The sequence below is a fragment of the Palaemon carinicauda genome, chromosome 28 (assembly GCF_036898095.1).
Source record: "Palaemon carinicauda isolate YSFRI2023 chromosome 28, ASM3689809v2, whole genome shotgun sequence".
Taxonomy (NCBI): Eukaryota; Metazoa; Arthropoda; class Malacostraca; order Decapoda; family Palaemonidae; genus Palaemon; species Palaemon carinicauda.
The window spans coordinates 28,976,988-29,002,134 of record NC_090752.1 but is presented as its reverse complement, the minus strand read 5'-3'; the positions used below and the strand labels follow the sequence as shown (position 1 = coordinate 29,002,134).

Here is a 25,147-nt window from a genome sequence, read left to right as displayed (position 1 = left end):
ACAGTTCACAGACTGTGCAGCAGTACCATGATCTTGTGTCCGGCTCCGTCAGACGACTGGCTTTTAAGAGCTCCCACAAGTCGTCGCTGTCTGGAGATTCTCAGATGGACTATGGATCTGACCAAGGAACTGGGCCTCCTGGTCAATTTTGAGGAGTCTCAGCTCGTCCCACCCCAGACCATTGTCTACCTGGGTATGGATCTTCAGAGTCGAGCTTTTCGGGCTTTTCCGTCGGCCCCAAGGATCTTCCAAGCCCTAGAATGCATCCAGAGCATGCTGAGAAGGAACCGATGCTCAGTCAGGTAGTGGATGAGTCTAACAGGGACACTTTCATCGCTGGCCCTGTTCATCGTGTTAGGGAGACTCCACCTCCCCCCCCCTTCAGTATCATCTAGCTGCTCACTGGATAAAGGACATGACGCTAGAAACGGTCTCAGTTCCTGTTTCCGAAGAGAGAAGGTCTTCTCTCGCGTGGTGTAAGAACAGCTTTCTTCTCAAGGAAGTCTACATTTGGCTGTTCAGAAACCCGACCGCCGTCTCCTCTCGGACGCATCAGACACGGGCTGGAGTGCGACTTTGGACGGACAGGAATGCTCGGGAACATGGAATCAGGAGCAAAGGACACTTCACATCAATTGCAAGGAGTTGTTGGCGGTTCTTCTGGCCTTGATAAACTTCAAGTCCCTCCAGCTTAACAAAGTGGTGGAGGTGGACTCTGACAACACCACAGCCCTGGCTTACATCTTCAAGCAGGGAGGGACTCTTTCGTGGAAGTTGTTCTAGATCGCAAGGGACCTCCTCATCTGGTCAAAAGATCGAAAGCTCACGCTGGTAACGAGGTTCATTCAGGGCGGTATGAATGTCATGGCAGATCGCCTCGGCCGGAAGGGTCAGGTCATCCCCACAGAGTGGACCCTTCACAAGAGTGCTTGCAGCAGACTTTGGGCCCTGTGGGGTCAGCCAACCATAGATCTGTTCGCTACCCTCGATAACCTAGAGACTCCTGTTGTATTGTTCTCCGATTCCAAACCCAGCAGCAGTTCACGTGGATGCTTTTCTGCTGGATTGGTCCCATCTCGACCTGTATGCATTCCCGCCGTTCAAGATTGTCAACAGGGTACTTCAGAAGTTCTCCTCTCGCAAAGGGACACGGCTGACGTGGGTTGGCTCCGCTCTGGCCCGCGAGAGAATGGTTCATAGAGGTACTGCAATGGCTGGTCGACATTCCCAGGACTCTTCCTCTAGGAGTGAACCTTCTACGTCAACCTCACGTAAAGAAGGTACACCCAAACCTCCACGCTCTTCGTCTGACTGCCTTCAGACTTTCGAAAGACTCTCAAGAGCTAGGGGCCTTTCGAAGGAGGCAGCCAGAGCGATTGCCAGAGCAAGGAGAACATCCACTCTCAGAATCTATCAGTCTCAAGGGGAAGTCTTCCGTAGCTGGTACAAGACCAATGCAGTTTCCTCAACCAGTACCACTGTAACCCAGATTGCTGACTTCCTGTTACATCTAAGGAAAGTAAGATCCCTTTCAGCTCCTACGATCAAGGGTTACAGAAGTATGTTGGCAGCGGTTTTCCACCACAGAGGCTTGGATCTTTCCACCAACAAAGATCTACAGGACCTCCCTAGGTCTTTTGAGACCTCAAAGGAACGTCGGTTGTCCACTCCAGGCTGGAATCTAGACGTGGTCCTAAGGTTCCTTATGTCATCAAGATTTGAACCTCTCCAATCAGCCTCTTTTTAGGACCTCACATTAAAAACTCTTTTCCTCGTATGCTTGACAACAGCTAAAAGAGTAAGTGAGATCCACGCCTTCAGCAGGATCATTGTTTTCACATCTGAAACGGCTACATGTTCCTTGCAGCTCGGTTTTTGCTAAACGAGCTTCCTTCACGTCCTTGGCCTAAGTCGTTCGAGATCCCAAGCCTGTCCAACTTGGTGGGGAATGAACTGGAGAGAGTACTTTGCCCAGTTAGAGCTCTTAGGTACTATCTAAAAAGGTCTTAACCTTTACGAGGACAATCAGAAGCCTTATGGTGTGCTATCAAGAAACCTTCTTTTCCAAGTTCTAAGAACTCAGTTTCTTACTATTCAGGCTTCTGATTAGGGAAGCACATTCTCATCTGAAGGAAGAAGACCTTGCTTTGCTGAAGGTAAGGACACATGAAGTGGGAGCTGTGGCTACTTCAGTGGCCTTCAAACAGAACCGTTCTCTGCAGAGTGTTATGGATGCAACCTATTGGAGAAGCAAGTCAGTGTTCGCATCATTCTATCTCAAAGATGTCCAGTCTCTTTACGAGTACTGCTACACCCTGGGACCATTCGTAGCAATGAATGCAGTAGTAGGCGAGGGCTCAGCCACTACATTCCCATAATCCCATAACCTTTTAACCTTTCTCTTGAATACTTTTTATGGGTTGTACGGTCGGCTAAGAAGCCTTCCACATCCTTGTTGATTTGGCGGGTGGTCAATTCTTTCTTGAGAAGCGCCGAGGTTAAAGGTTGTGATGAGGTCCTTTAGTATGGGTTGCAGCCCTTGATACTTCAGCACCTTAGAGTTGTTCAGCCTCCTAAGAGGAACGCTGCGCTCAGTAAGGAAGACGAACTTATTTAAGGCAGAGTAATGGCTCAAGTCGACTTCCTTACCAGGTACTTGTAATTTCATTGTTATTTTGAATAACTGATAATATGAAATACGGGATACTTAGCTTCTTGATATACATGTACACTGGTTTTCACCCACCTCCCTGGGTGTGAATCAGCTACATGATTATCGGGTAAGTTTAATATTGAAAAATGTTATTTTCATTAGTAAAATAAATTTTTGAATATACTTACCCGATAATCATGATTTAATTGACCCACCCTTCCTCCCCATAGAACCAGTGGACCGAGGAAAAATTGAGGTGGTGTCAACAAGAAGTACTGCAGTACCTGGCCACAGGTGGCGCTTGTGAGTACACCCCCCTCTTGTATAGCGATCGCTGGCGTATCCCTTCCGTAGAATTCTGTCGGGCAACGGAGTTGACAGCTACATGATTATCGGGTAAGTATATTCAAAAATTTATTTTACTAATGAAAATAACATTTTATTAACAACAACAATAATAATAATAATAATAACAATAATAATAATAGCTTTACGTATGCTACAGTATTTTATTCTTTTGTAGGATGTGTGTGTGTCTCTCTCTCTCTCTCTCTCTCTCTCTCTCTCTCTCTTGTACGCTTATTCGAAATGTGATTTTTGCAACAAAGAATATTATTGGATGCAGTACTACGTACGTATATATACAAAAGATTCATGGAAAAGAAGCACATCCATTACATTTGTAGTACAGTAGTAGCCATCAGCAGCCTTACACCATTCTAATATTGTATGACTGCATCTGATTTGCGTTTCATGTTCGATTTAATTTTACTACGTACTGTATACAGTACTGAATTATCGTATGATAATAATACAGTAATAATAATAATAATAATGATAATAATAATAACAATAATAATTTTATTAACAACAACAATAATAATAATAATAACAATAATAATACACGTAATAGCTTTACGTATGCTATTTTATTCTTTTGTAGGATGTGTGTCTCTCTCTCTCTCTCTCTCTCTCTCTCTCTCTCTCGTACGCTTATTCGAAATGTGATTTTTGCAACAAAGAATATTATTGGATGCAGCTACGTACGTATACATACAAAAGATTCATGGAAAAGAAGCACATCCATTACATTTGTAGTACTAAGTAGTAGCCATCAGCAGCCTTACACCATTCTAATATGGTATGACTGCATCTGATTTGCATTTCATGTTCGATTTAATTTTACTACGTACTGTATACAGTACTGTATTATCGTATGATCACATTCTCTTTTCGTGTTTATTTCTTTCTGTGCTGAATTATATATCATATGTAATGCAATGAACAATCAGTAAAAGCAGATATTACTAATTACAGTATTATTGGAATTACAGGTAACGAAAATATCGTATTTGGGGGTCTTCAGATTTCGCGGTATTTTCGAAATTTCTGGAAAATCCGCGATATGTATATATATATGGGTAATAGGAAAAAACCCGCGAAGTGGTGAATCCGCGATGGTCGAACCGCTGAAGTAGCGAGGGTTCACTGTAATGATAATAATAGTAATAATAATAATAATTATAATAATGATAATAATAATAGTAATAATATCCAGTGTGGATTTACAAAAATGCACTCAACAACTGATGTGTTGATGTGACTCATATCCTCTTTGTGAAGCCTTTGCTTTCAAACATCACCATGTAACATTCTTTTTTGACGTTGAAAATATATGTGATACTGCATGGAGATCTGGAATACTTGAAACCATTAATAATTTGGGATTAAGAGGAGAAATACTATTGTTCATTCAATCATTTATATTTCATATAGATTTTCTTGTAGTTTCCTTAATTCCTTTCTTCACTGGGCTATTTTCCCTATTGGAGTCCTCTGGCTTATAGTATTCTGCTTATCTAACAAGGGTTGTAACTTAGCAAGTAATAATAATAATAATGCATTCAGATCTCGATCATCACGATAGTTAGGTTACAGAGACCGCTGCAATAAGTAAAAATTGTGAATAAATGTTACACTAGGGTGGTCTAGCTCCTTAACCTTAAAAGTCTCTGCCCCTTGCCACAAGCGGGTGCCCAAGCTGATGATTAACACGGTAAATACTGCCTAATAATTTTAATTTGGTTTCTACAACAGTTTATAATCATATGTACAGTATACAGAACATTTACACGCATGTACACTTATGTACTGGACATAGTAAGGTTACAGTACATTATTTTGCTAAGGTAAAATTTACCGAGTCATCGTTTCTTACTGTTCTGTATAGCGAAGTTATTCCTATCTAGTAATACTGTATTGTAACCTAATACTTTTATGTATATTACTGTAGTATATGTACAGGAATATTACTACAGTATAGCTTAACTATGCTTACTGTAAATGTTCAGTGTTTTCGTTCAGAAGACTGTAGCCTACGTTGCTTTTCTAGAAGCATGACGCAACTTATATGTTATCTCTTGCACAGTATGTTATCTATGCTTTCTTAAACAGAAATACAGCTTATTTCATAAACTAAAAACTTGAATATCTCAATAATAATTGTTTCTTTTAAATAAATAAACAAAAACTGTGCATTCGATCACTTTTCAACAGCGCTCTCTCTCTCTCTCTCTCTCTCTCTCTCTCTCTCTCCTCTCTCTCTCTCTCTCTCTCTCTCTCTCTCTCTCTCTCTCTCTCTTTGATTTCGTTTCGGAAGCATTATTGCATTCAAGAAAATTACCATTATTTAAATAATTAATTGAGCTTTAATAAAACATATACCGTATATTACTGGGTAAAGGACGACCCCATGTAAACGGCGAACCCCAAAATTGCCCTTAAAAAAAGTGTTTTTATCATATACTCCATGTAATGGGCGAACGGCAATTTCAAGGCCAGCCTGTTATTACACTTTGGTTATAAATATTTTATCACATGTATTATAATATTCATTCATAACATCTTTACTAAACGCTCTTAGTATTATTGGTTATCACTTCCATGTGTAAATGTGTTTGTTCGTCATGATTGGCGATGAAACATTAACAAAACTTTTTCTTTTTTATGCAGCGTTTTTAAGAAAGACATGGCATAAAATCGTTCTTATTTCATTTGTAAAATGATAGATCAAGTCATAATTGTTTCTTTTAGTAAATGTGAAATATATTTTGGTAGTATGCCTGAATAATAAGGGAGTTATTTGATCCGAAAATTGAAGTTGACAGCGGACTACACTGGGTTATCAGGTGATTTGAATGTAGACAATGCAAAATATTATAATTTGCTATGTTTTTAATTACAAATACGATACTAAAATATGATACAGTTAAGTGAAACATCAATTTAATCAAAATCCGGTTTGTTTCAAATATAGCTGTAATTTTTTTCCACAGTAAATGGATATACACTGTGGAGGGAAAGCTAGAACTCATATTTTATTTATTGTACTTGTACTGTGAGTTGAATTGCATAACGAGAGAGAGAGAGAGAGAGAGAGAGAGAGAGAGAGAGATAGCTTTACTGTATATATAATGAAAATGGTTATAAACAAATTATATGAAAACTATGACATACTAGTGCTGATGTATTATTTATTATGAAGTTATTTTGGTTAAGAAATTATATAAACAGTACTCTTTGTTGTTCATATGTGCGCATGGTCTTTATAAGGCAGCGGATCTTGAGATCAGCTGATCACGACCAAAGATATGCAAAAAAAGGCGGTAATTGTTGATTGGTAAAATGCTTCTGAAAAATCGAATACAAAAATGCTTTAATGAAGCATGTAATATCCTACGAACCAAGAAGATGAAATAATGGTATACAGTAAGAAAATATTGATAGAATACAACTTAGATAATTACAGTATCATGACACAGCATAATAAATCTATGGAAACTTCACTTTTTATGTTTAACACGTCCAGATTGAGTTACAACGCGTCTCTCGGTCCCTATCTTGGTCGTAAGTAGACTACTACACGTACAGAAATGCTTCAATAAAGCGTGTTATCCTATCAACCAAATAAAGAAAATAATGATATACAGTAAGAAAATAATGGTAAAATGTGACTGATTACCACAGTATCATGACACAGCGTAATAAATCTATGGAAACTTTACTTTTCAAGTTTGACATACGTCCAGATTGAGTTACGACGTCTCTCGGTCCCTATCTCGATCGCAAGTAGACGACTACTTGTACTTTGTTTTGATGACTCTATAGTATATGAAGGTCATGAGATGTAATGGCTGGATGTGTGTTTGCCCAGTGGAGCCTTTTGTTGGGTCTAATGAGTATTAATGGGAGATATAGTAGTAGAAATATTTTTAATGGTCTAGTAGCTGGTGGCTTCAATGGTCAAAGCTTAATGATTATCAGGTAAGTATTCGAATAATAGATTTTATTATTAGAATTAGGCTTTTTTCAATACATGTCAGATACAGTATTTGAATTCTTAATGATCTTATCCTGGAAAAATAATGATTAAGAACCCGAGTGGGAAAGATATCATAATCTTTAGCCATTCATAGATAGAAATTCTTTGATCAAATGATATTCACTTTTTCAGTACTGAGGATAAGATAGAAGATTACTGTATAATAATTGAAAGAAGAAGAAATTTTGAATTTATCTACAAGTATTCAATACTTTTAAAAGAAAATTGTTCCGACAAAGATACAAACCTTTGCTATTTATAGGGTATTACTTTCGGCAACGCTGAAAACCAGCCAAGACAATTTTAGTGAGGTATAATTACTCCATCAGCTAGTTAGCGGGAGAGGTTTGGGGTAGACTGGCTACCACGCTCACTCACATCTGTCGGTTGAGTAACCACTTTTACTTTTGGATCGGTAGAGTGCGGACGTACCGTCTCTCTCTCCCGTTAAACAAACTGCCTTGACTTTACAGTATTACTATTCCTTTTTATTTTGTGTGTATCCGTGTGTGTTTGGTTATTGTCCAGGTATTGAGGGCCGCCGCTGCTGTACCTTCATGTCGTCTGCGGAGACGGACCCACACCCTTTATGCCCGGCTTGCCGGGGAACTCAGTGTTCGCGGGACAACACCTGTTCCGAGTGTAGGGAGTGGCCTGCCTCCCAGTGGGAGAGGTTTGCGCGTAAGAAGAAGAAGTCTAAACGCGAATCTTCGCTTTCGGGGTCTTCCTTGAAATTGAAGAAATCGCGGGCTTCTGCTTCCTCTACGCCCAAATCTCTGGCCGAAGCTAATTCTCGACCAGGCCCTTCCGGGGCACGGCCGAGCAGTAGCACAGGGCTTGTGACTCCAGGTTAACCCTGTGGGATAGGCGAAGGTGGCGGCTCCCCTAGTGAGTCGGCTCTTTCCCTTCCCCCAGGGAGCGCCTGTTCCTTTCCAGACCTTGTGTCTTCGTGGCCATCGCTGGGCGCCGATGGTCTCCCTTCAAAGGAAGTTCTCCTCGAACTCCTCCGTAGGGGAGCGGAGAGCAGGTGGCCATCTCCTTCCTCTGCAGAGGTTGAACCTCCTCTTGTGGGCACAGGCGCTGTTGCCCGTCGGTCAGGCCGAGAGTCTGGTTCCGACGCCGAGGAGTTAGCTAACCCACCAGAGGTGGTGGCAGAGCTCTCTCCAAGGCAAGCTTCCCCTTCAGGGGAATATACCTTCGTTCGCGAGAGAAGATTGCCTCTTTACATCGGCAATCTCCTTACGCTTTTGGTTCTCCTCCAGGGGCGGAACGAGAACCTTGTTATAAGGGTAGTTCTCCTTCGGGTGAACTCTCCTCCCCTGCGGAGGAATTATCTGTAGACCTTGATCAGTCTCCCCCTCGGGCGGAGTCTGTGAATGTTCCTCTCCGGAGGTTTGTTGAGTGGAGAGGTGGGTAACCCTTCTCCACCCCGGACGTTCTCCTCCTCGGGCTGTGAGTAGATGTCTATTTGAACCTGCTGGTTCTCCTCACATTGATCCTTCGGGGTCTCGTGACGATCATCCTTTGGGCTGGCATGATCGTGAGCCTTCCGGCTCTAGTCATGTTGATCCTGCGGGTTCTCATGACAGCAGGAGTCCTTCGGGTCTCCGACGCATTGAACCTTCGGGTTTCGGTTACGCTGAACCCTCGGGCTCTCGTAACGATGGTAACGTTGAACCTCCGGGTTCTCGTACCATCAGTCATGCTGACCCTTCGGGGTCTCGTGACAGAGAAACCTCGGTTCCTCGTTACGTTGACCCTTCGGGGTCTCGTAACCTGAGTTACGCTGAACCCTTGGGCTCTCGTAACTTTAGTCACGCTAGCACTTCGGTGTTTCGTGACTGGGAAACTTTTGTTTCTCGTTGCGCTGACTCTTCGGGGTCTCGCAACACAGGCTACGTTGGGCCTTTGGTCCCTCGTACCCTTAGTCACGTTGATCCTCCGGGGTCTCGTGACAGACAGAGAAACTTCAGTTTCTCGTTGCGTTGATCCTTCAGGTTCGCGCAACACAGTTCACGCTGAACTTTCGGGTTCTCATGACCATAGTTATTTTTTTTATGACTGAGAGTTTTCAAACTCTCATTGTGTTGATTGTTCGCACTCACACAACACAGGCTATCATGAACCTTCGGGTGAGCGTAGCAGTGAGTTCTCTCACCAACCTGAGAGCTCTCGCGCGCACAACCAACTTGTCACGCGCAAACAAAATGGCGAACATGGGGCGCGGATTCAACCTATGGTGCGCTTATGCGCGAACATTCTGTTGCTCGCCATACACGCGAACAACCTGTTGCATGCCATGCGCGTGAACAACCTACTGCGTGCCATGTGTGCGAACAACCTCCTGCACGCCACGAGTGCGAAAAGGTGCGCGCAATCAGGAAGGGCGCACGCACGAGCACCCTTCCGCCTTCCAACAGTTCGGCGAGCGAGCGCGTGACCATCTTGGCGCTCACAATCAGTCTCTCAAGCCTCTTAGGCCTCAACAGAGACAACAGTCGCCTGCGCGACCGAGCCCAGATCCTATCCCTAAGGGTAGGCCTGTGCCGATCTTGCCTGTAGGGAAGCCTCCTTCAAACAAGAGGGTTAGGAAACGTGCCCAGGTTCCTAAACCCAAGAAGCAGTGCCTTCCTAAGGACCTCCCCCTTAGTTCCTCGGGAGCCCGTGACCCCCCTTGGCTTAGCGCATTATTCAATGTAATGCGCCAAGCCATGAAAGGAGTAGTTCCCCGCTCCCAGTCCTTAGGTGACATACCTAGGATCCCTTTATCGCCGCCTCTTTTCCCAGGGTCCTCTCCTCCCTCCGATCCTAGGAAGAGTTCGGAAGATTCCACACATGCGGGTCTGTCTGGCAAGGGGTGAGGGTCATCCCCTCGCAAAAGACCTCAGGAGGAGATTAAGCAAGAACCTCAGAGTAGCCCCCTGCAGTTCAAGATGCCACAGGCCAGACCAAAAGGGAAAAGGAAAAGGATTTGTCCTTCGCCCCCCAAGGAGGATAGGGTTACTTCCTATGGAGACTCCTTCCGTCCCTCACCGGTCGAGATAGTGCCTAAGGAGACACGACCTGCGACTGGACGGGACTCGCCCCATATGGCAACGGACTTACATTCCACCCGTTAGCCGTCGGAGCCCTCTAGGCCCTTGGGGATAGAGGACCTCCGGCCTCATGGGAGGGAACCAAAGGAATTGTTCACCATCCCCAAATCCTTGGGCAGGCTTCCTTCCTCACTGCCTCCCAGGCAGCCGGAAGTGAGCACCTCCTCGGCAGTCTCCCTATCCTCAGTCTAACCAGTTGATGACTTCCACCCACTCCGGGCTCCTATGGATGAGAGCTCGAACGTGGAAGGGCAGAGCGATCTCGAGGACGACGCTCTGCCTGCAGCCACTAGCCCTAAGCTTACGGAGGATGAGAGGAAGGAGTCGGAACATGCCTTCTGGCAGGTCCTAGCCTGCATCCGCTAGTGAACCTTTGGGCCAACACTATCCTAAAGAGGAGAGATGCAGTCATAGGCAAGTTCCATAGACATTTCCCTCAGGCCGAAGTAGCGAGACTGAGAAATGCTCCTTTTGAGGGCAATTTTGTTCCATCCCAAGGATGTCGAGCGGGTGGCAGAGAGGTGGAGGGAGTCCAGCCAGGCCTCCCTCATCCAAAAGGTCTTAACAGCTAGACCTTACCCCTCTCAGCCACAGCGGAAAGCACAGCAAAACCCGCAACCGAAAAGGGCTAGAGACCCAAAACAGCGGGGTAAAAAGGGTGCGAAGCGGGCCTTTCACAGCAAAAAGTCCTTTCGTGGAGGAAAGGGTAAGAAGGGATCCGGCCAAGGCCGGTCCCAATAGGACAGGCAATCCTCCCATTTGCCCACCAGTGGGGGGATGCCTGCAAAGCCGCTGGCAGAGTTGGCTTCACCACGGGGCCAAACCCTGGACGGTCGAGGTGATTTTTTCAGGGTATCGCATCCCGTTCACGCTCTCCCTCTACTGACTCGAGTGCCGATTCCATCGAACTCCTGTGAGAAGGGATCCACACGGGAGTTTAGGGGCAGAAGTCCAGTCCCTGTTGGAGAAGGACTCTCTCCAGGAGGTCCTTGACGGGTCTCAAGGCTTTTACAGTCGACTTTTTCTTGTGAAAAAGGCGTCTGGATACTGGAGACCAGTCATCGATTTCTCGGCCCTGAACAGGTTTGTCGAACAGACACCTTCCAGGATGGAGACAGCTGACACAGTCAGTTAAGCGATAAGACCTCAGGGATTCATGTGCACTCTAGATCTAAAGGATGCATACTTCTAGATCCCAATTCACCTGTCTTCCAGGAAGTATCTGAGATTCATGTTCAATCGAAAGCCTTACCAGTTCAGGGTATGTACTGTGTTTCGGTCTTTCCACAGCACCCCAGGTATTCACGAGAGTATTCGCCCTAGTATCATCTTGGGCTCACAGAGTCGGCATCCGTCTCCTAAGATACTTGGATGACTGGCTAATTCTGGCAGACTCAGAGGTGGCCCTTTTCCCCCACCGAGACAAGCTTTTAAGGTTTTGCCAGGATCTGGGGTTCGTGGTAAACCTCGAGAAGTCTCACCTGCTCCCCTCTCAAGAACTGGTATACCTAGGCATGCGATTAGACACCCAAGGCACAAAGCGTTTCCATCAGACGAAAGGATCCAGAGACTTTCTGGCCCTCAAAAAATTCCACCAGGTCCTGGCGGGCACTCCGGGAGTGGTGTTGATGAGCGACAACTCCACGGTAGTAGCTTATCTAAGCAAACAGGGCAGTACCTTTTCGCAGCAGCTGTGCCATCTTGCAGTAGAGATACTCAGATGGGCAGAGGACAACTCGGTGACTATCAGCTAGCTTCATTCCGGGCAAGCGGAATGTGCTAGCGGACAAGCTGAGCAGAGCGACTCAGATACTTGGCACCGAGTGGTCTTTGTATCCTCTCATAGCCAACAAAGTCCTGACTTTGTGGGGTTCCCCGACTGTGGATCTGTTCGCAACAGCCCTGAATTTCAGGCTTCCGTTGTACTGCTCCCCAGTCCCGTATCCCCAAGCCCTTTGGCAAGATGCTTTCCAACAACGGTGGATAAACCTGGACGCTTACACGTTTCCCACGTTCTGTCTGATGAGAAAAGTCCTCAACCCGGTACGAGCAAGCAACAACTTGCAAATGACCCTCATAGCTCCACAACGGCATCATGCAGAATGGTTCCCAGACCTTCTGCATCTCCTCACAGAGATCCCGAGGGAGCTCCCTCCATAGCACGACCTCCTCAGACAACCACATGCCAAGATCTTCTACAAAGCCATAGCTTCACTTCGACTTCACACCTGGAGACTATCCAGCACCTCCTCACACAGAGAGGCTTTTCGCAACCGGTTGCGAAAAGAATGGCTGGACACCTCAGGAGATCTACAGAGGCAATCTACCAGGCGAAGTGGTCAGTTTTCTGTGGTTGGTGTCGTGGAAGGGGTATCTCTCCCCTTGATGCCTCTGTTCCAACTTCCAACTATCGTGGAATTTCTTTTATACCTTCGGGAAGAAATGCTTCTCTCGGTCTTGGCAGTCAAAGGCTACCGTTCAACCTTGAGTCTCGCCTTTAGACTGAAAGGAGTCGATATTTCCGCCTTGTTGGAACTTTCTTTGCTCATACGTAGTTACGAGCTTACTTGTCCTCAGGCAGAGCTAAGACCTGCCCCTTGGAACGTGGTTCGGGTCCTCAGGTCTCTGAAGGGCTTCCCCTATGAACCACTACGCCAGGCCTCCGATCGCCACCTCACGTGGAAGACGGTGTTCCTGCTCGGTCGGCTTCGGCCAAGAGAGTCAGCGAACTTCATGGTCTATCTGCTGATGTCTCCCACTCTAGGAGAGGGGGAAAGTAATCCTCAACTACATCCCTTAGTTTGTAGCTAAGACTCAATATCCGGGTGTGCCGGACTCCAGGTTCGGCCCATTTTGGATAGAGAGTCTTCGTTCTGTAACCAAAGATCCATTCCAAATGTTACTATGTCCAGTAAGGAGTCTGAGGTGTTACTTGAGAAGAACAGCAAAAGCTCGCCCCTGTTTACAAGCACTTTTTGTCAGCACGGGGAAGGTCAAGAGAAGGGTCACTAGGAATACTATTTCCTCCTGGATAAGGAAAGTAATCAAATACGCTCTATATCCAGACCCTCCTCTGTCCAACCGACCCAGAGCTCATGACGTCTGAGGCATTGCAATGTCTCTGGCGTTCAAAAAGAATTTTACTGTTGCACAGGTATTGCAACCGGGCGTGTGGAAGCGTCAGACAATCTTCACAGCCCACTACCTGAAAGATGTAACCCACAGGAGCATGGAAACCTTTTTCATTGGTTCTATGGTGGCCGCACAACGTGATCTAATGCCTCAGGCTCCTTGATGGATAAGTAGCAGAGGGTTAAGAGCTGAGGTTACCCGGGTTAGTCTGGGGTGAATGAAAAGAATATCTGGCTCCCTTCTTTCTTTCCACCCCCCCCCTCCCGGGGGGGGGGGGGGGGAAACAGCTCCGCAAGACCGAAGCATAGCTGACCTCACCCCTCTGCAGGTAAGATTCATTTCCCTTGTGCATCCTGAGTATGAATAAATACTTTGTTACGTCACCAATATCTCGTGAGGGAGGGTATTGGGTATGTCTTAGAACTCATGCTTATCCTCGAGTTCCTACGTAAAGACAAGCCACAAGTCTCTCTCACACAAGAATCTGCAGGCCGCTATCATTGAGTTACCTTGTAACTACTTTGATTTTAGCAAGGGTAGGGTTCCTACTAATTAGATCAAAGATCAATTAGAGGGAACCCCGGGTCATGACCAAGGCCAGTTGGTAGAACTTCCTCCCCCCTAAAGTAAGTCACCCTATAAATAGCGAAGGTTTGTATCTGTGTCGGAACAAATAACAAATTTGGAAATAATTTGTATTTTTCTTAACATACAAACATGGAGCTATGTATACAAATTGGCCCGCTACCTTGTCCCCCTAGAAGTCCTGCCAGAAAGCAAAAGTGGTTACTCAACCGACAGGTGTGAGTGAGTGGGGTAGCCAGTCTAGCCCAACCCCCTCCCGCTAACTAGCGGATGGGGTAATTATCCCTCACTAGAATTTTCTTGGCTGGTTTTCAGCGATGCCGAAAGTAATACCCTATAAATAGCTCCAGGTTTGTATGTTAGGAAAAATACAAATTATTTCCAAATTTGTTGTTTTTAGGTACAAAAGAGAAAATTGTACTGTAGTGTACATTATGTACTGCTGTTGTGGTCTGAGCATCTTTTTAGATGTAAGAGTTTCAAATAACTATCATTGGTTCCGATACTAACAAACCTTCCGTTATTTATTTGGATTATCTTTCGGTGAAGCTGGAAGGTAGCCATTAAACTTAAAGTGCAAGGTGCAACTCTGCCTAACTGCTTGTGCAGGTAGGCTTGGGGTGGCTGGGAGGTACCCAGCCACCTCTATATACTGTATACTCTCACAGCTGTGAACTACTTCACGTTTTCTTTTGGCTTGGTAGAGAGTGGACGTATCCTCTCTCTCCTTCCAAGGCTGTCATTGGACATCTTCAATTTCTTTTTCTTTTCAGGTCTGCGTGCTTTCTTCGGATCGCCTTCATGCAGACCTGGCATGGGCTCCAGGGTGCTACGTGTGGTACCTTCATGTCAGCGCTGGATACCAACCTGCACTCTCGGCCCTTCGTGTAAAAGGCATCGTTGCGAGCAGGGTTCGCTCTGTGCAGTGTGGGGAGTGGCCTGTCTCAGAATGGGAGAAATTTTGGTGACGCAGAAAAAGGAAGGCTAAGAGCGATCCTTCCTCAGGGGCGAGGAAGATGTATTCTTCTTCTCACACACTAAAATCTCTTTCAAAAAGTCCTCATGCGCGCTCTTCTGAGGGACGATCGAGCAAGAGCGCAGAGTGACTAACTCCTTGGCAACCCTGGGGTACTGGGGGCAGTAGTTGCTTCCTCTAGAGGAGCAACTTCACCTCCAGCCGCCGGGGAGCCATTTTCCCTTGCAGATGTGTTGCAGGTATGGCCGATGTTAGGGGTTTCTGTGCTCCCTTCGAAGGAAAAACTGGTTTGTCTCCTTCAGTGCGGTGCCAGGAAGGACCTTTCTCCAGAGTCTTCAGCATCCCACGCTTTGGAGCTTTGCAAAGTCCATTTGTCGCCCTCTCCTGGACCTTCCACGCGCGAACGGGGCGATCGCTTGCGTTCGCCCCTCCAAGGGCCTCCTGCTGACAATGATCCTATTGTTCGTCCTGGGAATGGCTTTTTATTATTGGACGGAGAGGTATAATGGTTCGATTTTGCTGGGTTCTATCACATGTAGGTGTTTCTGGGAATGAGAAGGCAGATTTACTGGCTAAGAATGCTACATCCGAGTTGCTACCAAGAAGGTATCCCATTCCCTGTAATGATTTCCTACCTGACATCAAGAAATTGTTTTGTAAGAATTGGCAACAGCACTGGGATAGTCTAGATGGCAATAATATGAGAGAAGTAACGAATGTCATATCCCCTAGGAGGTGTAACATGATGGCCCGAAAGTGGGGGACTTCTCTTTGTCTTCTCCGCATTGGTCACACTCAGTTGACACACGAGTTTCTGCTGAAGGGCCAACACCAACCGTATTGCGACGACTGTTTGGTACCTTTAGCAGTGAGGCATTTGTTGAGCGAATGCCCCAATTATGATAACTTGAGAAATAGATATCTGGTTGATGCTCGAGGTGAGGATGGCAGGTTCATCCTTGCCAAGATTCTTGGACATGATGTGTCTTATTATGCAAGTGGCATTTTTAGATGTATTCCAGAAGCATGTCTTCTGAAATCTATTCAACTTTTATATGGACATCTTATATTTTATGGTTTTAATTGAACATTTTATTTTTTATATACAATAAATATCGGCATCAATGACCTTAGATGTCAGGATGCCAGAAAACTTTAAATCAATCAATCAATAAATCATCATGTAATCTCCAAATGATCTTCCAAAGACCAGCGCTCCTCCTACCAGCAGCGCGCAAGGACGAGCCTCTCCATCTTTTTGTCTTTCTGGACACTCTTTTGATTGCCGTTCGCAATGATTGGTAGATCATCTGGATCTAAGTTCATCACTATCCGAACGCTCTTCATCTAGAAAGCATTCTTGCTCTAGAGCTTCGCGTGCACGAGACTATCGGTCTCACTGCTCTCCTCGGAGGTGTTCCTCTTTATGAGGAGAAGTCTCGCGATTGCGCTCTGCACGATCACGAGCATCCCATTCTAGATCTAGGTCCAGATGCTCGCATTCTAGATCTTGATGATCAAGATTACGAAGACGAAATGCCCGTTCACAAGGGTGACGTTCACGCTCAAGAGGCCGATGCTCACGTTTACAAGCTAGGCATTCACGATGCTCACGCCGTTCTCAAACGAGAGCTGGACGCTTCCGTTCACAAAAAGTATGTTAACAACTGCGAACCGCGTGTTCACAATTAAGGTCTAAACGTTCCTCATCTAGAGGTAGAGGAAGGCATTTGCGCAGTCCATCAGCGCATAGCCCCTCAACCCGTCCATCTCCTAAACGACCTTGGACTGAACCTGATCATGAGACTGACTGTCTCTCAGACAAGCGTCCAGCTAAACCCCAGCGCCCTTTACCGCTTGGGGTGTTTTGGAAAAGCATTCGCCTATGCAACTCATGGAAGCGTGTCACGAGGTGGCGCGTTCGCCAACGCTTAGGGTTGCCCCTACCCAGAGGCCCTATGTACCGACTTCATCGGGCGTAGGTGCCTCTTTGCTGAAGCAGGGATGTGTTATACCTTCCTCTTCCAGTGTGGCTGCTAGTGCACGGAGATCACCTTCATCTCGATCTCGTGCCGAGGGTCCTCCTTCTTCTGACTCTTTCATGGCCAACCTGCCTTTTACTCTGGTTAAGTCAAGGAAAACCATGACTAAGTGGCAGAAGAGAAGGATAAGAGGTGTCACACCACCTCACGCTGACATCATCCACCTTAAGACGAGTAGGGATGTTGGCTTGCCCAGGAAGTTAGCTGTCCATCCCTTAAACCCACAAGAAATTGAGGTAGTGCTTCCGGACCAGTGTCCAATTTCTTTTTCTCCTCCTAAGGAGCAGCCTTCGGCTCCCACTGTCAAAGCTTAGGGTGCCGGTGTCTCGAAGCCGTCACAAGTTCTCCCTCCTAGCACTGGAGGAACGTCCTGTGCGAAGGGAATCTGAGGACACCAAGATGATACCAAAGAACGCTACGACAAGGAAAGCTCGTTTAGCCAAGGTACAGAGAAGGTCCTTTTTGGGGAATCCCTCAATCAATACCGTTGTTGACCCTGACCTACCCCAAGATCTGGAGATGAGATGGGAGGTAGAAGATCCCTTGGATACGGATGATGAAAATCCCAAAGGCAGCCAATCCAAACTTTCACTCTGAGCAAGAGAGATGTGAGTTGGAAAATACTTATGGATTGGTCCTTTCTTGCACGAGGACCATCAGTAGGCTATCAAATCCTGGCACCACCACCCAGGAGGGTAAGATATGATTCTTGATGAGTTCTTTGAGATCCAGAAGCCTCCTAGAATTAGTGCAGCTTTATCCTGGTCTAAAGGCTTGACGGCTTCCAAAAGGAAGGCTATTGCTCAGATATCCTGAACTTGTAGTTCGTTGAGGGCAGGTTCCTCCTCTCGGTCTCTACCACTTCCTTTTGTCCTTTCAAAGTAAGTACTATGATATTGAAGGGGAACCCCATTCTACCATGTCCCTCGACCCTTCAGTAGAGTTTCTAACGAAGGGTGTTCCGTTTCTTGAAGGGCCTCCCTCTTGGCAGTTGAGCTCCTTAACATAGAGAGAGGCGCAAAGTACGCCATGCATGCAGCTTCGTGGCTTGACCTGTGGTTAGGATCCTTGGGCTTTATGGTATGCTTCCATGACCTTTGTAAAGAGTCAGCCAGGTAGACTTTGGAGTCTTTCGTTTTGTCGGGTACCCGAACTCTTGAGTTCTTATCGCACTGTCAACTTGTGGGCGAACGCTGTACACAAGAGAAGGGATACCGTCATTGGGAAATACTACAAGCAGTTGCCGAAGGTGTAAGTCTCCCGGTTGAGGAATTCCACCCTTTAGGGTTCTTCTCTTTTCATTCCAGAGGAGATAGAAAGGGCTGCTGAACGATGGAGGAAATTGTCAATCGATTCTCTCCTCCATAGGGCTATGACATCGAGGCCCTATAGAAGACCTTCCCAGTCTTCTTGCAGTCAGCAAGCACCTTCTTCTCATCCTTCAACCTCTTGGTCCTCAGGACCTACTAATGTATCTAAGCGGCCCTTTTAGTCGAGAGGCCAGAAAGGGAACAAGTCCTTCAGAGGAAAGAATGGAGGGAAGGACAGTGGCCAAGGTGGTCACTCCCACTAGAGGTAGCAGTTACACGGGGCAGATTCCTGGTTGTCGAAGTGATCGCTCTAGGGTATTGCGTCCCGTTCATTCAATCTTTCCTTCCTCTGACTCGGAATCCAGTGCATCTAAGCTTCTATGCAAAAGGAGCTGGCCCTCAGGGCCAAAGTCCAGACAATGCTGCTGAAGGGCACTCTCCAAGAGGTTGCTAACAAGTCCCCTGGCTTTTACAGTCCTATTTTTCTAGTAAAAAAGGAGACTGGAGGCTGGAGACCAGTCATTGAAATTTCCCTTCTGAACAAGTTTGTGCTACAGACTTAGTTCAGAATGGAGACGGCAGACACTGTCATTCAGGTGGTTCGACCAAGGGACTTCATGTGCACACTAGATCTAAAGGACACATACCTCCAGATCCCAATCCATCCATCTTCAAGGAAGTATCTAAGTTTCATACACGAAGACAAAATATACCAGTTCAAGGTTCTATGCTTCGGTCTTGCGACAGCTTCTCAGGTCTTTACCAGTGTGTTCACCCTAGTGTCATCTTGGGCTCACTGGAGCGGCATCCATCTCCTCAGATACCTGGATAGCTGGCTAATCCTGGCAGACTTGGAGACGACCCTTCTTCATCACCGAGACATGATAAATCTCTAAAAGTCATCACTGCTACCTTCTCAAAGACTGGTATACCTCGGTATGATGATAGACACCATCCAAGAGAAAGTCTTCCCATCAGATGAGAGAGTACACAAACTGAGATAAGTGGCTTCACCTTTCCTCAGAAAGGAAGTTCTTCCAGCCTCTCGTTGGTTGAGAGTTAGGTCACCTAACCTCTCTCCTCCGTCTAGTTCCGAACGGCTGCCTCAGGATAAGATCCCTGCAGTGGCAGGTAAAGTCTGTGTGGAACCAATACTCAGATCTACCGGGTACTCGAGTTCCTATTACTCCGGATCAGTTAACGAACTTGTATTTGGGGATGGCAGACGAAAACCTTCGCAGGGGTCAGGATCTTCTAGTCTCTCCTCCGGATTTGATGCTCCTCACAGATGCATCAAAAGAAGGGTGGCGGGCTCACTTGCTGCTTCACATGATCTCTGGCCTCTGGTCAGATTCAGAAAGGTACCAGCACATAAATCTTCTAGAGATGAGAGCAGCATACCTAGCTCTTCATCAGTTCCAACAGTTGCTGACTGGTCACTCTGGTTTTGATGAGCGACAACACCACAGTAGTCTCTTACATAAACAAATAAGGTGGTACCTTTTTGCCATCTTGTAGTCAAGATCTTCTGATGGTCAGAAGAACATTCCGTGTCTCTCTCTCCACTCGCTTCACTCCAGGCAAGAGGAATGTGCTCTGGGACAATCTGAGCAGAGCGAGACAATAAGCTCCGAATGGTCTTTGAATCGTCAGATAGCCAACAAATTCCTGACTTTGTGGGGTTCCCCGACTTTAGACCTGTTCCCCTCATCTCTGAACAGAAAGCATCCATTGCACTGTTTTCCAGTCTTGGACTCTCAGGCCCTATGGCAAGATGCATTTCAACAACGGTAGGACAACATCGACGTGTACGCCTATCCCCCCATTTTGTCTGAAAAGAAGACTGCTCAACAAAACCAGAGCGTCCAAAGATCTATTGATAACCCTTGTAGCTTCGAAATGACATCATGCAGAGTGGTTTCCGGACCTCCTGCAACTTTAGGTAGATCAACAGAGAGAGTTTCCTTCACGACCAGATCTACTCAAACAACCACATACAAACATCTTTCACAGAACCGTGCAGTTGCTTCGACTTTACGCGTGGAGACTATCCAGTGTCTCCTCTCTCAGAAGGGCTCTCCACGACAAGTTGCGAAAAGAATGTCCAGCTACTTGCGTAAGTCCTCAGCCTCAGTCTACCAGGCAAAAGGAGAGTCTTCTGTGGTTGGAATATCTCTCCTCTCGATGCCTCTATACCAGTAATAGCGGAGTTCCTTGCATACCTTCGGTAGGAAAGGCTTTTTCAGTCTCGGTGGTGAAAGGCTATCAGTCAGCCTTGAGCCTTCACCTATAAGCTGAAAGGAGTTGACATTTCCTCTTCGTGGGAGTTTTATTTACTCATACGGAGTTATGAAATCACTTGCCCTCAGTCAGAGATTATGCCTCCTCCTTGGAACGTGGTTCGCGTCTTGAGATCCTTAAAAGGACCTCCCTACGAACCATTACGCCATGCAACTGACTGAAATCTCACTTTGAAGTGGCGTTCCTGCTCGCTTTAGCCTCGTCAAAGAGAGTCAGCGAACTTCATGGCATCTCGTATGACATCGTCCATTCAAGGGGAAGGGGGGAAGTGACACTCAGCTTTGTCCCTGAGTTTATTGCTATTACTCAAAATCCTAGGGTACTGGACCCTAGATGTGGGCCCTTTCAGATTGCGAGTCTTCGTTCTGTAACCAATGTCCCAGCTCAGTTGTTACTATTCCCAGTGAGGAGTTTGAGGTACTATCTTGAACGCATTGCAGTAAACATTGTCTCGACTAACACCAGGTAGGGTAAAGAGGAGGATTACTAAGAACACTATCTCCTCATGTGTTCTCTAGGTGATCAAAAGAGCCTTGGCTTTTCAACCTCCTCCTGCTCGATGACCTAGAGCCCATGATCTCAGTGGCATTAGTACGTCCATGGTATTTAAAAGCAAATTTCCCGTGTTGCAAGTACTACAAGCGAGTGTGTGGAAGAGACAGACTACCTCCACAGCCCATTATCTAAAAGACGTGACCCACAGGAGGCTTCATACTTTCACTATCAGTCCTGTGGTGGCTGCTCAACATGTGGTTTAAGAATACCTCAGGCTCCTTGATGGACATGTAGCAGTTGGTTGAGGGCATTGATAACCTGGGTTAAAACTGAGATGAATGTATGTATGGCTTTTCCTTTCTTAATCTTCCCCTCCCTTGGGGCAGAGCACCACGGTTCCCTCTGCAAGCTGGCTTCGACCTCTGCAGGTAATTATCACTTCCCTTGTGTAGCCTAGTATTGTATAAGTCATAAAGTTATATACTGTCTATGTCCCCGTTGTTTTCTGCGAGGTAAGCAATGGGAAACGTCTTACTTCTATATAAACTCGGAATGTGTTTATACAAGACGACAAAGTCTCATTACATTGAATTTCGCGGGCCGCTATTATACTCACTTTGTATATTTTAGCGAGGTGCTAAACCACTGTCCTATACTGTGCTAGGTAAAACCGGGTCAATGTCTATGTCAGAATTAGGACTTCCATGCACCTAAGAGTGAGTTTTCCTAGTAAATAATGGAAGGTTTGTTAGTATGGGAACAAATGACAAGTAATTTGTATTTTTCCCTAACTAATACAAACTTGTAGTTAATTATATAAATTGGCCCCCCAGAAGTCCTGCCTACTATCGAAAGGGACATGGCTCACAGCTGTGAGAGTATATATATAGAGGTGGCTAGGTAGCCCCCAGCCACCCCCAGCCTACCCGCTGAAGCGGTTAGGTAGGGTTGCCACCTCGCACTTCAAGTCTAATGGCTACCTTCCAGCCTCACCAAAATATAATCCAAATGAATAACTCCAGGTTCGTATTAGTTAGAGAAAATAGAAATTATCTTTGAATTTTGTCATTTTGCAGGGTAATTATGGGAAGATGGAAGAGCTGAGAAACCTGTTGGAGCAAGACAAGATTGAAATGAATGCACAGACTTTTGCACCTTTCCTCAACTACCTTGGTCGTCAACCAATATCAGTTACTAATACCAATAATATTCAGACCATCCTTGATTCTATGAAAAACACAGTAAGTAGTTAATATATTTGAAAATAATTTGATTTATATGTGACTGGTATTTGTCAAGCACACTGCTTGGCTAGCCTTGTCTAATGACAAAAAGTTCAAATTTCATTTTATTTACTGTTAGGTTTCTCCAATCCAGATGTCTTTAGATTTGCTTTGTAGCTTATGGGAGGGGACAAAGAATATGTTTTGTTCCCATTTTCATCCTAACAATGAATTTTTCTTTTCTACTTGAATACAAACTGTTGTCTTTTGATAGGATTATGACATCATCAAAGTCGGAATGTCGTTAAAATTTAATGAGGCAGTTTTAACTACAGGCGGGTGGCAGAGAAGCATCATACTAGCCTACAGTCAGCAAGAATTAGCATTTTTTATAAGTGTGAAGACATGCTGCTGTGTTCGGGTAAACCTGGTAAAAAATATGTCAGGTTTATGTTGAAACCGGCAGTTGAGCCCTATGTTCTGTGTGCCCTTTGCTGGGTTCATGAGTTTGAAATTATCCCCTTGTGACGGTTGTACAGTAGGTTGTAGCTTTCTCTATGGTAGGAGGGGTTTGCTGAAAACATTTCGGTATCAGCCATGTCAATGCTGAAACTAACAGCAAAAGATTTATAGCTCCATTTCTTCCTCCCTTTAATGAAGGTAGTACTCCACTGCCTTTTCCTTCAGTGTCTCCTGTGGCTGTACTGACCAATGACGATGACCTTGACCATAGGAAGTTGGGGCCTTCCTTTGGCATCGCTGGTGCTCCATTGGCGAGAAAGCTCTTGAATGTGCTGGATGCTGCCCAAACCTCTGGGGCTTCCCTTTTGTATCTATCCCATTTCCTACTACACCTGTGTAAGCACTGAAGAGCGTGGCACCTGTAGATGTAATCTCAGTTGCAGTTGAAATAGCCCCTGTGGCCTCTTCCTCTGTGGGAGGTTCTTCATTGGCCCCAAGCCTTTTGACCTTGAAGGTTAGATTCTTTGGTCACTGCTACCTTTCCCAAGAAGAATTCATTGATGAAGTCCAAGAAGACTGATCGATAAGAATCACAGGAGACTATGACCAGTTTCTCTTTACTTTCGTAGGAGTTGGTGTGGTACTGCAAACCAACTCAGACAGGTCAGACAGGGATAGTGTCTAGATATGCTATACAGGTGTGTACGTCTTTGCTACCATTGAGTGGTCACATGCTGGACTAAGCATACCCACTATCATTTGGTATGAATGGTTCTGTCCTTCTTCCCCTTTTCCTGAATGCCAGACGAATCTAAAAAAGAGTCACATGAGACATGTAGTTATCTCTCGGCTCGCACACGAGAGAAAGAAGGTGCGGTACTGAGATCAGACGTAATCAGGAAAGGCATTTCATTGCCTCGGTATAGGAGTGTATGCTCCCTTTAATGGTGCTCGGTCTTGTAGGGGACCAAGCACACAGACTTTCAGTCCTGATGAAGGGCTCCACTCTTTTCCTCACCCATTTCCTGGCTGTACAAATAACACCTCTTATATTGGTATTTAAGTGAAGGATGATGGTTCTTGGTAAGTTCCATCGCGTTTATTGGATAGAGAAACTGAGGTGAGAGGAACCAACCCTTGGTCTCCTTGCTTGCACGACTGTCGAGATATTTCCTTGCATAAGCGCAATTGGGAATACAATCCTCGGTCTCTTATTGGTCGATAACTTGGTGATTTGTCTCTGTGTGACAAGTTGAAAATACAAGAAATATATTTGAATTTTCTACTGTAAATGTAAATTATGTTTCGATGCATATACAAACCTTTTGTCCTTTAAGTATGGAGATAATTTTAGTGCCAGCTTAAATGGCTGTTGAATTCGTTACGAGATACTTAGTGACAGGGGGTGAGAAGCCCGGCCCCACCACCTGTCGGAAGAGCCCTACTCTTGAGTTTAGGTTTCAAGTATGGACATTAACTGAACTTTTTCATTTTTGTTTATGCAGGAAGTGAATGTTGGCTGTTGATTGCTGTAATGGATCTGAAGCAAGAGATTATATTGGGACTTAGGTTGATCCTGGTTGCTTCCAGATGGCCTCGTGCTGAATGGTATCCCATTTTACCTTGTTGAAATCCTGAGAGAACTCTCATGGCCTTCACCCACCCAGGGAAAGGGGATTATCCTCTACAATTGATGTCATAGAAGGAATTCTTCTCTGGTCATTTCATCTCTAGAGGAAATCGTGGATTTATTCATTTTCCTTGCTTAGGGGATCTCCTCTTAGTCACTGCTGTCAAGGCTACAGCTCAGACTTGAGCATGATCATTTGACAGAATGAGATGAACCTCTCCTCATAGAAGTTGCCTGTGCTCGGGAATACCTTCAAGCAGTTTTGCTGATCAGTCAAGATCCTGACTTTCAAGACTGTCTGCTACCTTATTATCGGGGAAGAGTTTAGGCAAGTTATATAGTCTCTCTGAGAGAAGGAAAGAGATCCTTTGTTTGGTGTTGGCACATGGCCAAAATTGAAACCTGTTGGGGCACAACTCCAGGTTCAAGCCTCTCTCCATCCCCTCTATGGTGAAGTTTCGAGTGGCACGGAGAGGAAATGCTTTTGTATTCTTTGAGTGCTCTTCGGTACTACAGTATCTGAAGATCCGATTTCTCATACCAGTGTGTTAGCAACTCTTCCTTGGTATTGGCAGAACCTAGGAAAAGGTGTCTAGAACATGGTCTCTTTCTGATTTTGCAAGTTACACCGTAATTCATACACCTTGACTGCTGAGAGAGTCAAGGTACCAGTTACGACTGAATCTTGGAAGTCCATGGTTCCCCATCCTTACCTTTAAGAGGATTCTTGCTGTTTGCCAGGTGTTGCAAGTGTTGGTGTGCGTATGGCCAAAACACCTTCATGGCATTTAATCTACAGGAGTACTCACCCATAAGTCCATTGATGCTTTTGTACTTGGTCTTGTGGTGGCAGATCCCATAC

General features: G+C 45.5%; 1 protein-coding gene across 1 annotated transcript in view; it reads left to right on the top strand.

The window, feature by feature from the left end:
- PolrMT (mitochondrial RNA polymerase) overlaps positions 1–25,147 on the top strand; it is a 229,510-nt gene that overhangs the window by 60,686 nt on the left and 143,677 nt on the right. Inside the window, 1 exon segment of the mRNA XM_068351814.1 lies at positions 22,047–22,211. Coding sequence (XP_068207915.1) covers positions 22,047–22,211 — 165 coding nt within the window.